General features: G+C 40.8%; 2 protein-coding genes and 1 non-coding gene across 7 annotated transcripts in view; all 3 read right to left on the bottom strand.

The window, feature by feature from the left end:
- Positions 1 to 16,765, bottom strand: part of esyt2a (extended synaptotagmin-like protein 2a) — a 243,679-nt gene that overhangs the window by 108,570 nt on the left and 118,344 nt on the right. The gene's annotated exons all lie outside the window — the stretch shown is intronic.
- LOC146497234 (receptor-type tyrosine-protein phosphatase N2-like) overlaps positions 1 to 16,765 on the bottom strand; it is a 236,970-nt gene that overhangs the window by 171,645 nt on the left and 48,560 nt on the right. For 3 of the 5 annotated variants that reach the window (XM_085139282.1, XM_085139280.1, XM_085139285.1), the window contains exons 4-9: positions 13,721 to 13,835; positions 12,888 to 13,029; positions 10,145 to 10,535; positions 7,907 to 8,218; positions 7,300 to 7,340; positions 2,717 to 3,090 (exon numbers count right to left, since the gene is read on the bottom strand). In XM_085139282.1, coding sequence (XP_084995408.1) covers positions 2,717 to 3,090; positions 7,300 to 7,340; positions 7,907 to 8,218; positions 10,145 to 10,535; positions 12,888 to 13,029; positions 13,721 to 13,835 — 1,375 coding nt within the window. The remainder of the gene's footprint in view (positions 1 to 2,716; positions 3,091 to 7,299; positions 7,341 to 7,906; positions 8,219 to 10,144; positions 10,536 to 12,887; positions 13,030 to 13,720; positions 13,836 to 16,765) is intronic. The other 2 variants (XM_085139281.1, XM_085139283.1) reach the window with 1 other exon arrangement.
- Positions 3,415 to 3,506, bottom strand: trnar-ucu (transfer RNA arginine (anticodon UCU)). Its single transcript is given in 2 exon segments — positions 3,415 to 3,450; positions 3,470 to 3,506. It is a non-coding gene; the product is annotated as a tRNA-Arg (tRNA).

Here is a 16,765-nt window from a genome sequence, read left to right as displayed (position 1 = left end):
TGACACTAAGCGGCTCTATAGGGTAGAGAAGAATCATTCAACCTTACTGAAATGGGCTTTTGAAGACCATGGTGATTAGAAATTGGGTTTCCTATTTATACCGTAATGATCTGTATGCTACAGTTGAGTAACGTAAAGTAAGTTCAAAGAAAAAGCTTGGACTAAAACGGACATCATATTGTGCTTAAATAAAAATTCCTTCATTCAGCATATGAAAGCCTTGAGTCGGACCTCTACACCAACATCCCAGAGATGTTTTTCCTCTATAACATAACATTTAAGGCTCTTCTGTTGTATAGCTCAGTGTCGAGTAACAGGATGTAAGGACAAAATGAAAGAGACTTGCCAAAGACCCTGAGCGAGAATTACACCCGCTTCAGCTGAAAGGCGAGCAAGGAGTTTCAAAACCAGACACAGGAAAGAGGATTTCTAAAGAACTTCAACCTCAGACTTGAGGAACAGAGGAATCAATATGGAAACGACCCTGTCCTTTGTGTGAGTAAGAAAGAAGGAAAAAGATGCCCAGCAGTGTGCTCTTGTTGCATTCTGGGTAAAATTTGCAGGGACAAAGAACGAGGGTTTGCAATTTGTCACGTGGAAAGCACATTTCTTGCTTCACCTACTGTGAAAAAAGCTGGTTGATCGCTACTGTGGATTACCCAAAACAAAGGTGAAAGAAAGTTTCTGTATAGGCTCTAGACTCGAGATATGCATTTTGAAAATTGAGATAAAAATTTTTACTTTCTACATTTTTCAACCTCTTCAACATCCAAGTGGGTCATTGGCAGTGTTGGGAAGGTTACTTTTAAAATGTATTCCATTACAGATTACAGAATACATGCCCCAAAATGTATTCTGTAACGTATTCCGTTACATTACTCAATGAGAGTAATGTATTCTGAATACTTTGGATTACTTAATATATTATCATGCTGTTTACAACTACATGAATGTACTATTGCTGTGATTTATTACTGTTACTGAAGGTCCGCGGCTCCGAACCGTAGTAAAGGGACCTCTGACTAATATGTCGGGTTCGTGTTGGGCTCGTAGCCGAAAACTAGCTTTACTTTGTTGTCTGGGTCAACTTTGCTAGCGAGAGACAGAGAGAGGCGTTGAAAGGCTGCTCCAACGGAACTTATTGTTTTTGGAGGAAAACACGAACACGGTGTACAGTCGAGTCTTAATAGCTTACTTACAACTGGGCTCGTCAGGCACTCTTCTTGGCTGCAGTGGTTATTATTATATTTACATGCTTCTAGCTCCCGTTTTTGCTCGATGACAGCTCGTACTCGTACCCTCCCTCGCTCAGACACATAACGTGTATGGCAGTCCATTCTCCCTGCAGCACGGACTACACTGCCTATGATGCTACATTCTTTAGAGCTATACCAGTAGCATTCTGCCTATTAGCTTAGCACAACAACAACAAAAAGGCCTCTCTCACCCAGGAAACACGCAGAGAGGGAGCGTCACCCTGTAACCATGGCAACCGTAACGCTGTAACTGTAACAGAATACAGTTACTCATATTTTGTATTTTAAATACGTAACGGCGGTACATGTATTCCGTTACTCCCCAACACTGGTCATTGGTGACCTACATAAAGGCAGAGTTAAGTTGGATTTCAGCCACATGACTAAAAAACATTGATTCATAAGTTAGAACATGTTGCCTTTCAAACTGAACAAGCATCTGGCTTTCTGTTATTAGACTTTTATTTTGACATGCCATGAAAATTCCATGAAAAAGCCAACCTTCAGTTCAGTGAGGTTTGCTAGCACTTGTTTATGCACAGCACTTCAGGAACCTTGAGACCTGGACTTGCTGCCACAAAACCCTAATTCTTCTTTTTCTGTTGTAGATTTTCTAATGTGCTCAGGATCATCATCCTTCTGCAAGGCCCAGTTTGGGCCAAGCTTTAACTGTTGGACAGTTGCCTCACATTTGACTCTAGAATACACTGACATACACAGTTCATTGTTCACTCAATGACTGCAAGGTGCCCAGGTCCTGTGGCTGCAAAACAAGCCCAAATCACCTCCACCACTGTGCTTGACACTTGGTATGAAGTGTTTGCTGATATGCACTGTGCATTGGTTTCCTTGAACCAAAGAACATTGTTCCAGAAGATTGTGGTTTGCAAACCTAAACCATGTTGCCATGTTCTTTTTAAGGTAAAGAGTTTTCCTAGGGGACCCTTCCAAACTACAGATACTTCTTCAGTCTTTTTCTAATTTTACTGTCAAGAACTTTAACATTGAATATTCTAACAGAGGTCTATTGAGTCTGAGATGGAAGTTTTTCTAAGCATTGCACAATCTGACTTTGGGGGGGATCTGCTCGAACAGCATCTCCTGTGGCACTGTGTAAACACACGCCTGAATGCTACAGAGGCTTTAATAGAAGTAGTCGTCACACTTTCTGATGATCAATTAATCAGCTCCATTTCATTACAGCACCTGGCTGCAACTTACCCTTTTAATTTATATTATTTTCAAATTTCTGGAAGCAGTAAAAGTGTATTTATTTCACCTGAAAATAAATGATAAATGCAAAATAAATTGTAATTTTGATTGATTTTTTAATCTTCAAATACTGTCCATCCATCCATCCACCTACCCATTAATTTTCATCCACTTATTTTCAAATATGTCTCCTTCAAAATTCAGTTGCAGTTTGCCTTTTACATGTTCATCCTTAAATCTGCACTCACTCTGTGTCGGTGATGACATAGCCAAAGACATCATCATCTTTCTTCATCTTGCTGGCTTTGACGTCCAACTGTAGCTCAGGAACGTGCATCGTCTTCTTGTGAGGTTCATCGTACACGAGAGAAGCAGGAGGGGGTGGCACCTCCTTGATCCAGCCTGCCACCTCCAACAGCTCATCTACAGACTGGGTGGTATCCTTCTTTTGCACCGCCACCCCTACTTCGCTAGTCCGACTCTGGACGTTTTCCAGCCCCACCTGCTGCCCTCTGGGTGTTTGACTGGCATCGTCATAATGGTTTTTAGCTGGGGGAGGTCCGGTGAAGGAACTTTTGTCAAGGTAGGCGAGAAGCTTGGTGAAGAGGCTGCCACTCTCCGTCTGAAATAAGAGCCAATGAAATATCGTGGGTAAATAGACTGGTCACTCAAAGCGCTTTACATAACTTGCCTCACTCACCCATTCACTTTCTTTTTTCCTGTGTAAGTCCTTCTATCTAAGATTCTTACGTACTCATAGGTTAATCAGAGAGCAACTTGGGGTTAGCATCTTGCCCAAGGATATTTGGCCCGCAGACTGGAGCAGACAGATCAAACCACCAACCCTTACAATTAGTAGGTGATCTGCTCTACCACCTGACCTACACACAGCCACCCCAAAACTTCCGTGTAGCAGGAACAAGTTTCTCCCCCCACTGTAGTAAAGTGACTCTGGTGAGACTTGAACCCACAATCTTTGAATTTCATCTGACACAAACCAATAGAAATCCAATGTGCTATCCATTGCACCACAGAGCCTGGTAAGACAGTAGGTGATCCAACTCTTACACAGAACTTAATTTATTTCAGACGCCTAATTAAAAAAAATACAAACCTGACTAATGAGCTCAATTTTAAGCTTAAGACACTTAAGACAGTGTCTCTAAAAGAACATGAAGCAACGTCTGTAGCAACCGTATCCTAACGGAAAGAATCCGTGTGGTGCTTTTTCTAGTTAAGTTGCACTGCTCCCAACCAGTGCAATGATTTGCAAATCCCATAAACGTGTGTTTTATTCACAGTGGAACACAGAAAATAAATCCAATCAAATGTGTAAACTGAGAAAGTTAACAATTTTAAGATCATTTTAAATTTGATGGCAGCAGCATGTCTCAAAAAAGTAAGAACAGTGCCATGTTTACCAATGTGCAGCATCCATTCTTCTTTTAAAAACAGTCCATAAACATCTAGGAAATGAGGAGACCAGCTGTAGGACTTCTGCGAGAGGTATATTATCCAATTCTTGTGTGATATAATATTCTAGCTGCTCAGCAGTCCAGGGTACTCTTTTTCATATTTTCATTTAATTTCATTACAATTGTTTTCAGTTGCTGAAAGATCTGGACTTAGTGGCAGGCTAGCTCTGCACCTGGACTCTTCTAAAACTGTACGAAGCCATGGTGTGATAATAATAGATGAAGAATGTGATTTATCACAGTCTTGCTGAAATATTCAAGACCTTCCCTGAAATATGTGTCATCTGGATGGGAGCATTTGTTGCTCTAAAACCCGCGTATACCTTTTAGCATTGAAGGTGCCTTTCCAGATGTGCAAGCTGCTAATTCCAATGGCTCGAATGCACCCCCAAACCATCAGAGATCCGGGCATGGATCCATCCTACCTTGTGCCAATGGTTCAGGCTGGTACTGGTGGTTTTATGCCGTGGGAGTTATTTTCTTGGCACATTTTTGATTATTTAGTATCCACTGAGCATTGTTTAGCCTACCTTCCAGCAAGATAAGGTGCCATGTGACTAATCTCTAACATGAAAATCAGTTCACTGTACTCAGATGGCCTCTACATCAGCGGTCTCCAACCTTTTTTGCGCCACGGACCGGTTTATGCCCGACAATATTTTCACGGACCGGCCTTTAAGGTGTCGCGGATAAATACAACAAAATAAAACGAGTACCGGTACCAAAAAAAGAAGATTTATTCATAACACACGTGAAAAGACCCAGGAAAACCGAGTTAACGATCAAAACGATAACAAAATAACGCTGAAAACCGATAAAAACCCTGAAAACCAAACATTTCACACCTGAGCCTCAACTCTCGCGGCCCGGTACCAAACAACTCACGGACCGGTACCGGTCCGAGGCCCGGGGGTTGGGGACCGCTGATCTACAGTCACCAGATCACAACCTAATAGAGTACCTTTGGGATGTGGTGGAATGGGAAATTTGTCTGTAGCCAACAAATTTGCAGCAACCGTGTGCTGTTAGGCATACTTAATGAAGTGGCTGTTAAGTGTCTAATGAAACAATATTGAATCAAGTTCTTTTTCTTTTAAACTGAACTTGTGGGAGTTTTCCTGTTGCTGACATTAGTGTGTTGGCGATCTGCAGCTACAGGCATGAGGAAATAATTGCCTTGAAACAAAGAACAGCCACCCTGTCAGACTTATGCTGAATAGGGTTTAAATATGCTATTATTCTTCTGGTCCTAGCTTCAGGGTAATTGCTCGTCTTGTCAAGAACTACATCTCGCTGCAGCAGCAATGCCATGTGAGCTAAAAACATAGTTTGTTCTGTCTCTGAGCACTTTGAAATACAATCTTCTTTGCAACTTCAAATTGTTTTTTGGGAGCAGCAAGATGCATCAGCCTGGAGGGAATTTTCAACGAGCAGAAACAAAATAAGAAATGAGTACAAGAAATAAGCACAGAGAAGACGTTGCTTCTATTCCGCCGTTGATTTCAGCAAATCTTATCATAAATATATTTTTCGCTACAAAACACAAATAAAAAGTAGTTGAAAATGAGAATCAAATGACCTATTACATTTAATTTGTAAAGTCAGATGTATGGACAAATGAATAACAGTCCCACAGTCACGAAATCCCTTTTACTAAGCTGAATGGGTTTTTATCAAACACTGCAGCAATAGATAACTATTGCTCTAAAGGTAGTGCAGCATTTAGTTATGTATCAGCATGTTATCGGACATAAAGCTGTGTGATAAACATCAGTCTTCTGGATTGGAAAGTTGTGTATTTGTTTGTGTTTATGGACACATAATGACATAATGTCAATGTGGAATTATATATATATATATATATACATATTAGTGCTGTCAGCGTTAATCTCGTTAAAATTACATTAACGCCATAACTGCATTAATCCGGCAAATCTCCATTAACAAGTTACCGCAGATCGCCCCGTGCGTGGGGCTGCATGGTGGTTAGCTCGTTAGCGCGGTTAGCTCGTTAAAATGGCATTAACGTAATTTTAACGAGATTAACGCTGACAGCACTAATATATCTACATACATACATCAGTACGTATGAGACAGATGGAATAAAGGCATTCGTGTTCAGAAACACAAATCAGTAGAGAGGCTCTGACTATTTTACAAACTGCCGTGATGACCTGTTGTCATGGCTGTAGTCACATGTCTGGACAACACAAACATTTTAAATGCATGAAAAAAAAAATTGGCTTGTTTTAGGGCTTTCACATTTTTAAGAGATTAAAAATTTCCGCTTTTAAATCAGCCACGATCCATTTAATGTCAAACTAAAGCATTTCTGCATGCACAAGTCTTCTTGTTTAAAATGCAGCACTAAAGTAACTGGTTAGTAGTGTGTAACCATCACAGTCTGTTGGTTATTCATAACCTGCGAGCGTTCTGATGTCCTTAGTGACAGAACTTTCTTGATTTGGTTGGTTCTCACATCTGTCTGGAGGTGAAGAAAAACACTCTCTGTTTCATCAGAGATTGTAATCAGGTATGCATTGACTTTAAGATGTTCCTCTGTCATTAAAATCAAGGTTCTGTCAAAGTGCAAATGAAATTGGCTTTAAAGATCCTTTGTTGCCTCTATCAGGAGGAAACAGAACGCACATACTGACTGATGCTTTGCTGAGAGCTTATAATCACCCCTCTATCTGGTCATAATTATTTTTTATTATGTAGCTTAGTAGTTTATTAGAGTCCAAGACAAATTTCCTCTTGGAAACAATCAAGTATCTATTGGTGATCTATCCGCTGAAAGTTTAAAACTTTATAGCAGAATCACATTTGGGTTTTTAGACACACATCTCTCTACTATACATGCAAGTATTTCAACCACTGCTTTGAATAAAAGAAATCCGTGAAATACACTAATGAGTTTACTTTTTTTTTTTTTACCCAGGTTTTAATTTACAGTATAAAGGACTGAATCAGTACAGCGTCGTTGTTACGAGTTCACCTTGTTTAGCCTTAATTAATTCCAACTCACTCATTTATCCACTGCTCTCCCGATTCCTTAAAAAATGCACATGTTCATATCAGTCCGATTTATTGTGGAAGATTTTCTTCATTATTTGAATAAATAAAAAAAAGAATATTATTAGTGCATACTAGCAGTATAACAAATAAAACTTTGGGACTAAAACCTGATCGATTCTAGATAAATTCTTTGGGCAGTGAGTTCACCCTTGCAAAATGTCTTTTGAAAACTGCGGGGTTCATCTCCTTCCCTTGTTTAATAAATTACATAACTGCTTACAATGTCAGCCTTTGCTTTGACATTTAAGTCTTCCCTTTCTGCTACTCTGATTGCTTACCTTGTCCTGCACATTTTGCTCCTCTGTCTCCGTGTCACGCTCTGTTGGGAGAAAGAGAATAATCATATTGATACATTTGTGTTTCCATTCAAAGCGGGAGCAGACAGACAGAAAAAGAGGTGGTTTATGTAAAAATTCATTCAGAGCTAAAAGCCGCCAAATTTCAAGGCCATTTCCTTAAATCAAATTCACCATTCTCTAATATTTTACTGATCTGAATTCACCCCTGTGTAAATTTATTTTTCACTGATGCTGAAAAAACATTAGAAAACGTACATAAATAACACATCCACTGCTGTCTGACCACAGTTTTTAATCATTTAGTTATCTGTTGAGCACTTTTAGTGATTGTGTAAACATACAAAGCCTGAGTGGCCTCAGTGGACAATAACCCATTAACACTGGCTGGGTTTATGTTCTGCATTGAGCACAGGATGCTTATTTATTTTCACATTGATTTTTATGTTGCACTTTTGTGGCAACTTGAGAGCTCCGTTTTTTTTGTTTAATCCAGCCTACACAATTATGCATGTATTATAGACTTACTTTCCATCGCTTACTCAATACTTTAATTACGTAAAAACAAAATGAATCACTATAAAATTACCTTGAAGTGCTGCCAGTGCGACAGGAGTGCTCTCCTGAGGTTTCAGGGTAGGAGCATTCCCCAGCAACTCATCCCTAGGAACCTCTTCCTCTTCTTCTGCTTCTTCTTCTCCATCACTCAGCTCTCCTTCCAGGTCTCTCGGTCCCGGTCCCCTCATTCGGCTCAGGCCTCTGTTTAGTCCCTTGTCCTGATCAACTACCTGTAGAGCCTCAGCTATCAGGCTCGACAGCTGGTCCAAATCCTGCGGTGTCAGCGTATCCATGTCCACATGCTGCCTGTCAACATTCTTCAAAACGTTCTCGATGAACCTCTCTGGAGGAGAGATGGAAGTAAAACAACAATGAAAGACAAAGAAATTATTATCATTAAAGCAGACCAAATATTCTAACTGCACGCTCCATGTTTGTATTCTTGGACTTGTATGATTCATAGTTCAAAATAATATTTATTGATCTTGTGCTGGGTTTTGGTTAAGTCACTCAGTTTACCCTCTGTCAGAAACAAGCTGTTTTAACTGCCTTTCTACTAGCTTTAAGCCAGCTTCCTTCTGATTGGCTGCCCCTCGTGACCAGAAGGTTTGAACAGCAGGTGGGTGGGAGAGCTGTGTGCCTGACATGACATCCTCAGTGTGGATGATCTGATATCGTCGTGTTGGTGTTGTTCCCAGATCATCATGAAAATGTTGTTCCAGGTTCAACATTGCAAGTGACCAATCACATTATTGTGACGTTATTCTTTTGCGCACCAACCCATTCGTGCATTTGTGAAATTCCAATGTTGCAAGGACAATATCAATTCTGCTTAGCGTTTATTAAAGGGTTAGGGTCCATTGATCGGCGGACAAAGGCAGTTTCTCGCAGCTTAAGTACAGTTTTTTGTTTTACGCCGGTTTTTCCCGAAGTCGCAAAAGTATGACATCACAACATTCTGATTGGTCACTTGCAATGTTGATCCTGGAACAACCTTTAGTATGATGATCTGGGAACAACACCAACACGAGGATATCAGATTGTGCTCCTCAGTGTACAGATTGCTGGGATTGCATGGTGGCTGCATTATTTGAAATTCTGGACATGTTTATTATGAGCGTGTATTTATAAGAGAAAACAAGAAAAAGCAGAATCAGTCCCCATTAAAACCAGTTATGTAGTTTAGATTAGAGGCAATAGTCTCACTTCTCATGTCTGCTGTCTCTCTTCTGAGCTCAGCATTAAATATTTTTAGGTATCTTCCTGTGACGATGTGAAAGCTGTGATTTGCAGCAATGAAGCTAAAGCTGTTTAAGGAGCTCCTTTCAGGTTTACAGCGAGTTTCAGCTTGGTGTATAGCTGTCCACTTATTTACTATTTACTTGGCATCACATAGCAGCCACAGCAGACAGTTGTTTTCATCAGGAAAGCCCTGTGTATCAGCACCAAACAGCAGGCAGACATTTAGCTAGCTAGTGAGCACACAGTGGAGAATTTAGGAGACAGATATTTCCCTCAGGACTCAAAAAAGACACAGAGTCGATACAAGAGTTATATTCATTAGGTGGACACTGGACTAAATTTAATGCTGTTCTGTTTGCTGGATGCTTATACGAGTTCATGTTCGCTAACACGTTTGCCAAGTTAAAGAATGAGGGCCAGTCAGTGTGTGCAGGTTTTAATGCACGGATAAAAATGAAAGTTGAACATCTACAACTATCATAAGAACTGGGCGCACTACACGTGATTACGTTTACCTTTGAGTTAACTTTGAAAGCCTTATAGCAATTATTTAATGGTCCTTGCTATGAGCTAGTTTTTCCAAAGTTATGCAAATAATGGTCATCTTTATGGAGAAAAGAGTACAATGTGGTTTTCACCACAAGCCCTGTGTGTTCAGTGTAGCCACAGAAAGAAAGATAATAATGACTTCCTTATAATGAAGACCCAGCCAGCGTCTGACAGCAGGCTAAGACAGAAACATGCTATCTGATTCTAAGTGTACAATTTCCTTATTTCTATTCATATTTGCTTTACTTTGAATGATTCTCTTCCTGGCACTACTTCTGGTATTTTGCATGGTTCAGTCCACTCAAAGAAAGCCATAACTCACAGGTTCTCCTTGTTGCTTGTAATAAAATTATGTAATATCTGGCAACACTGACACGATTTCAACACGATTGAAAGTGAAAGACGTCCTGCCTGGAATTTTGCATCTCAAACACGCTGCAGACTCTATGATGAAATCCATCACGGGTAAAATACATACCATCAACAGACGTGAGTGGGTCCTTGGGTAAGGCCCCCTGAGGCCTTCCCATGTTCACAAGTCTGGATTTCGAGGTCTCCTTTTTGAGCCCAGAATTCTCTATTCTGTTGCTGTAGAACGTCCTCAGGCGCTCGGATGGGCTCGCTCCCCCACTGTGAAGGGACGCATGCCCGGAGAGATACTGCCTCAGGGCGCCCAGGAGAAGGTCACCCTCAGCCTGCGTGGCGAGGAGCTGGTTGGCTGGTGGTCTCTGCTTTTGCACGGGTTGGAACGATGAAAGAGATGAGAAGCTGGAGGGAGGTGATTTCTGAGCTGAAATCTGGGAATTGGAGCGATAAAGGTCTGCAGGGATGCCAGACTGGAAACGGTCATTCTGGAAAACACAAGCATACTGTACAAAGACACTGATGCTGAAGACACTTCCACCAGCTTTCCAAAAGCAGAGCTTTTGCTCTATTTTCTGAGAAACAGCCACACTGTGGCCGAGGAGGAAGTGCGTGCCCCTAATACGGTGATTTCAAAACACGACTCTGGACGTGAGCATAAAAGTCCCACCCACCTGCTGTTTGTGAGGGGCAGCCAATCAGGAGAAAGCTGCCTAAAAGGGGAGTGGAATTAAAGGAAAACTACCTCAAATGTTTTGTTTGACACAATGGATGAACTGAGAGGCTATGAAATGTGAATCATCCAAACTCCATTAAGTATAGAGAGCTTAAGTAAAAGCCTGAAAATTCCCGACCATATGTTGTAATGTCTCAGAGCAAATAATTAGACCTCGAAATAAACAGACTGCAAGGGACAAAGTATAACTGCAAAGTAAAGCATAAAGTAAATTATAATTACTTTGCATTGCTTGAGCATTCCTGCTGCCTGGACATTTACGATGCCAACCATCTCACTCACCAGCCCCTTCATTCCCAGTCATCCCTCTGTCCGATGTCTAATAATGACAAAAAACTGCCTGTGACAGAAAAAAAAATCTGACCAAAAAATACGAGTCATGCAGAATTACTATTTATGCAGATGCTGGATCCAAGAAAATGTCCCACCTGCTCGTCACACGTTTAAGGCTGAGACAACGTCCTAAAATAATGGGACCAACTGTATGTGACAAGAATGCAAACCATCCTGACGCCAAAGTACAAAACACAAGCTCCCCGCCTTTTTTGTTTCGACACACTTTGGCTTTTCTTTCTTTATAACACCACCAATCCAGTAACTTTCATGTTAGTGTAGCCAATTTACTTCTAGGCAAAATGTATGCAAAATTAAATAGATGTGCATTTGCTGAAAACATCTAAATGTAACGTTTCTTGTTTTTGTTCTTCCACTAGATTTAGAGAGAGTATCTGGATGCATGAAGAAGCACTTTGCTTTATTATTAAAGGCTTCATTTGAACAAAAATGATTATTGAGATGAAAAAGCCCATTTTTTGGGGAAAAAAAGTTATTAATCCATTTATGCAATCATATTAACAGATCCATCAGCTACAACAAAAGCAAATTGTCACTGCCGGCTCCATTAACGCCCACCTAAGAGCACAGAAATGGAACAAGCCTGAGTAACGGCAAAATTATCATAACAATACAGACATAAACCGTTCCTCGCAGTTGTCATACTTCTTTATGATTTGTGTGTGCGAGGCCCCCTCTGGTATTTGTTGCTGGCAGTATCTTTATTCATTTACATCCCTCAGTTGGTGATGTTTATGCCACTCATACCCAAAGGGCCCCTTCAACCCTCCAGCTCCTTTTGGCTGCCACCAAACAGGTGAACCAGGATAGAAAAGGCCACGAGCCTGCGAGCGATGCCTGCAGGCTCCGCGCAGTCGTACTCGCTTGGTCCTCAGTACAATTCCCCAGCAGGAAAGAGGCCTCTGCAGGCACAGCAGAGGGACGCAGTCGCGCCTTGAGTTATTAATTAGAGCGGTGAACTCCTGAACTCTCGGCTGGTATTATATCCCTCGTAACGGTCAAGCTGGGAGAAGTCATCAGTTAGGACAGAGAAGCAAGAAAGGAGCGACAGCGAAGGATGACAGCGGACCGCCCGCTGTGAAGGTGTGCGCGTCTGTGTCCTTTCAGCGTGTTGTGCGAGCGTGCGCTGTATGTGTGCACGCTTTCTTTTCAAACTGAGCCAGGTGGCCTCGAATGGAGGTCGAGGCTAAATGCAGTCATTGGGATAAAAACAAATTCCTCACATATTCTTCGTTTTTCAAATGTGAGAACAGGACCAGCGGGAGCTGAGGTTTATGTGGCACTTCAGCGATATTCTGTCATTTGCGCTTCATTACTTTTGGGCTTTTTTGAATCCTTTCAATTAGCACACTGATAATTGATGTATAGAGGTGAATTAACAGCTCCATATTTTCACGCTTGGACTCTACAAGAGGAACTTTGCATGATTCACAGTATACTGGGCCTTGGTGCAACTCCTCAGATCACTCACTGTCAAACAGACCCCGACTTAAACCGACCTTTTCTTTCTGATTAGCTATCTCTCATGAACAAAAGTACAGCAGGTGGGTGGTGCTTTTAAGTTTAGTTTGAAGATCTTTGCATCATTGTTTGTAACTTTGCCCATGTTTAATTAAAGCTCCCACCTTTGAAGAAGATAATATGTAACAGAAAATAATAAAAAGTAGTTTTTGTTTACTTGCTTGAGGCAAAGAAATTCCAACAAATGGCAAGAAAATCATGAACCGGAACAACCAAGTCCCAGAAGCCAAACAGAGTAAATGTTTACCTTGCTTGCTGCGCTCAAGCTGGAAGTAGATGTCTTGGGAAGGAGGCCAAGGCGCTGCAGGTACATCTGGAGATTTCTGCTGAGTTCTACCTCCACTGGTTTCACCCTTTGGTCCACTGGGTCCATTACTTGAGCTACTGGCCTGTGTAGTAGGGAAAAAGATGAACAAAATGCAGAAATTAGTCACTTCAGAGTAGCACAGTCAGATAACTTCATTGCAAAGACGTGCAAATGAATTGTTTTTCCTCCAAATGAAATTATTAACATGATGCCATTCTAAAATTTTCATATATCATATATTAGTATTAGAAAAAAGGCAAAAAAAAGGTCACAATTAAAGTAAAATAAAAAGTAAGAAATTAAAATACTGGCAGCAGCCAGTGCTACCCTTCAGCCTCCTACAGCAGTAGCTACACCTGTGGTATAAATTTTAAAATCCTAGGTGACAGAAAACTTCACCTCACTGATATTTGAACTCGTTGAAGATTTTTAGTAGATACACCAATGGTATCCATTTGAAAATCCTAAGTGTTATCTTTCTCGAGTTATTGTTTTCACAAGATTTTCAGACAACTTGACCTTGAGGTCAAGGTCACCGGGATTCTGACTTGTCCAAAATGTTTAGTAGATGCACCTATGCTATCAAGCCCTATGTCGTCTCATTTTCGAGGCATCGCGTTCACAAAGTTTATTGTCCACGCTGCCGTCCTGCCAAGTGGGGTGACGACAAAACTAAATGAAAATTATTAGGAGTAAGATAAAACAGAAGTGCAAATCTACAAATCTACATGTCCTTTGGTCACAAAACTATTTGAGCTAAATAAACATCTGACCTGCTCTCAGTGGTGTAGAACGGCCCAGTCTGCTGAGGTCTGTAGGGAATCCTTCTCAGTTTGGATAACTCCTTGGACAGAACCTGCTGCGTGGTATCATCTTCCCAGGCCAAACCTACAGAAAGAAACAAGGGGACCCTTTAGAACTAGAAAGACAGGAATACACAGGACACAAGCAGGAAGTCCAGTATTGCCCAGGTGCATATCTACTGTGCACCTGTAAGCCTCGAATGAAAAGAAATTCTGAATTAACACTGCACTGAAGTACAGAAAAAGTGGGTTGTATGCATGAGCAAAGTCTAGCTGACGCGTGGTGAGTACGGGATAGAAAGACGGAGAAGAAATCGCTAAGCATGCAGTAATTTCCCTAAACTCATTAGGTCACTCATTAGCAGAGGAGACGAGGAAACAGCAGGTCGTCCTTGGAGACTCCGGCGAGAGACTGTTTCAGTGACTAAGCAGAAACGTCTCTCCTCTCGCTCTCCTGCTGCACTTCAGTTGTACAACATGATGAGCTACTTGGGAATTTCTTTTACACATCTTTACTTAAACAAACGATTAAATATTTACACCACCGCCATGATGAAAAAGTGAGGTCAGGGGTTAAACCCAGAATGTGTACATAAAGAACAGTGAAGCAAATAAGCCAATAAATACTACTAGTAAGATGTTTGTTACGTGCCAAGAGATGTGGCTTTGCTTTTGTGTTCTTTTTATCTTTCAGGTGTCAAGCCTCCACCTATTAGCCAGTTCAAAGTTGATTGGCATGTGTCTATTGGCTGGTCTGGGCACAGTTGGCCAATCACTCTTTGGGGATCACTACAAATGAGCAGCTCCCTGGCCAGCTGGTGGCTGCTGGCTTCTGCTTTATGACAAACATTTGTGAAAAGGCTTCTTTGTATTGTGTGTGGTGGGAGGCTGGACAGGTAAGCTGGGGTACCCTATACGCTGGCTGCAGTTTAAACTGTTAGACACACTAGGTCAGTCCACAAGGGCCGGTGTCCCTGCAGGTTTTAGATCTCACCTTGGGTCAACACACCTGAATCACATGATTAGTTCGTTACCAGGCCTCTGGAGAACTTCAGGACATGTTGAGGAGCTAATTTAGCCATTTAAATCAGCTGTGTTGGTTCGAGAACACATCTAAAACCTGCAGGGACACCGACCCTGGTGCACTGAGATTGCCCACCCCTGCACTAGGTTATGCGGTTGATGCCACTTTTGTATGTTTTCACTGATCTTTTGTCGAGTAGCTAGGTAGGCCTTTTGTTTTGCATTTTTGTTTCAGTTAGGCCCTGGAAGCGATCGACCTCTTTTTGTTTTATTAATTTCTTTGATTTGGCTCAACCGCCCAGTCCTCCTCCCCCACCTTTTTCCTTTAAGTTTGACTATCAAGGCAAGCAACCAATAAATCCTGCCTGATTCTTAACTGTCCTGTTGTCCTCCTCCTTCATTGATTGTGGTTGTCCGGTGTTGGTGTCTCCTTCCTACCTTTGCCTCCACCATGGTGGGGGGGACGTAACATGTTATTTAGCTTAAAAAGAAGTTTTAAAACCTTAAATTTGAAATGACTAAAACCAGAGGTCTGAGCATATTTGTACTGAGAAAGGTCAAGACACAAGTCCTAATAATGATGCATACAGGAAATTTTAAAAAAGGAAAAAACAAACCTGGTGGCTCGTTTGCTTAGACTATTGCTTCATTGCAAATATAAATTCAAGACACAAATATTCATTTATAAAAATTTTTTGCAAGCATTTATTACCCAAATTTCACACCAAATTTTGAGTAATACCATCTCTGCAATCACGTCCTAATGAGGGAAAATTATTCTGATTTATTTGATTTGATTTGATTCAAAGGACTCATGTGAGTTGCAGAAGACACATGAAACTTTTTAAAACATAAACAAGTTTTGCTCGTCTTTTTCTGACCTTTCATAAACTAAAGTGTGGTTTTATCTATTCTGTGTACTTCTATCCAAAACTTACCCAGGCCATTGTTTCAGACATCAAAGATGATCACTTAGAGTCATTGAAACCACAGATCCAATTAATCAACACGCAAAACATTATAAATAAAAGCACGCATAACATTTATAATATTCATGTAGTTTCAGTTTATTTCCAGAGTGGAATTTTTTGTTTCTGTTTAGTTTTTGTTGTTTGAAAATGTTTAACTTTGGTTTACATTTATTAGATTAAGTGTTTTTTTTAGTGTTTTTAATTATTACTCTATAGAGCGCACGTGTCAGAGGCAAGCTTTACAGAAGTGAGCACAGGTGTTGGAATGAAAACACGCAGACTTTAGAAAGCAGCTGACTCATAGTCATGTTATATTATTAGATTACATCATTATACGGCACCTGAAGGTTTCTTAATGTTTGTTTTAGTATAAGCAAACCACAAATGTGATGAATACGGTGGGGCGAAGCTCTAAAGAGAGCTATTTTACATAATTTATGCACATGTATATTTATGCACAATGAAATAAATTTCTTTCATTGAGATAAAAGAAATATTATTGAAATTTTCATTAAGTGAAAATTTCACTAAGTGTTTCAGTGACCACCTAGTTGTTTTTTTTACATCTCTGATATTTGATTGTGTATCAGCTGTCCTTATTTGGTATTCATGCATAAGCTATTTGTATCTGCTGTTTAAACAAGTGTTCAAGAGCAAGAACAAATGAGTAGTTTGGACGTTTGTGTCTATTTTCCTCTAAGTAATGATTTTATTACCTAGTTGTCAAGCTGCCACTGCAGCAATGTCAGCCAGACATTCTTGTGGATTTACTGGGCATGTCAAAAAAAAAGTGTTGCATTTCAGCAAGTGTACAAAAGGACAAGGCTGATGAGCTGCTTGGGCATTCACGTCTGTTTCTTATACTTAACATGCATTCAAACACAGTTTTTTGGCAACTGAACAGAGGAGCAGGCGCCAACACCAGATGGGGTAGCGGAACGAAATGTTACCGGAAATATGGCCGTGCTGCGCAAAGCACAACACGAACGGAGGCATTTGGCAGATGAGCGATGACGTTGCT

The sequence above is a fragment of the Neolamprologus multifasciatus genome, chromosome 18 (assembly GCF_963576455.1).
Source record: "Neolamprologus multifasciatus chromosome 18, fNeoMul1.2, whole genome shotgun sequence".
Taxonomy (NCBI): Eukaryota; Metazoa; Chordata; class Actinopteri; order Cichliformes; family Cichlidae; genus Neolamprologus; species Neolamprologus multifasciatus.
Note: the sequence above shows the minus strand (reverse complement) of the source record. Positions and strands in the feature narration are given on the sequence as shown.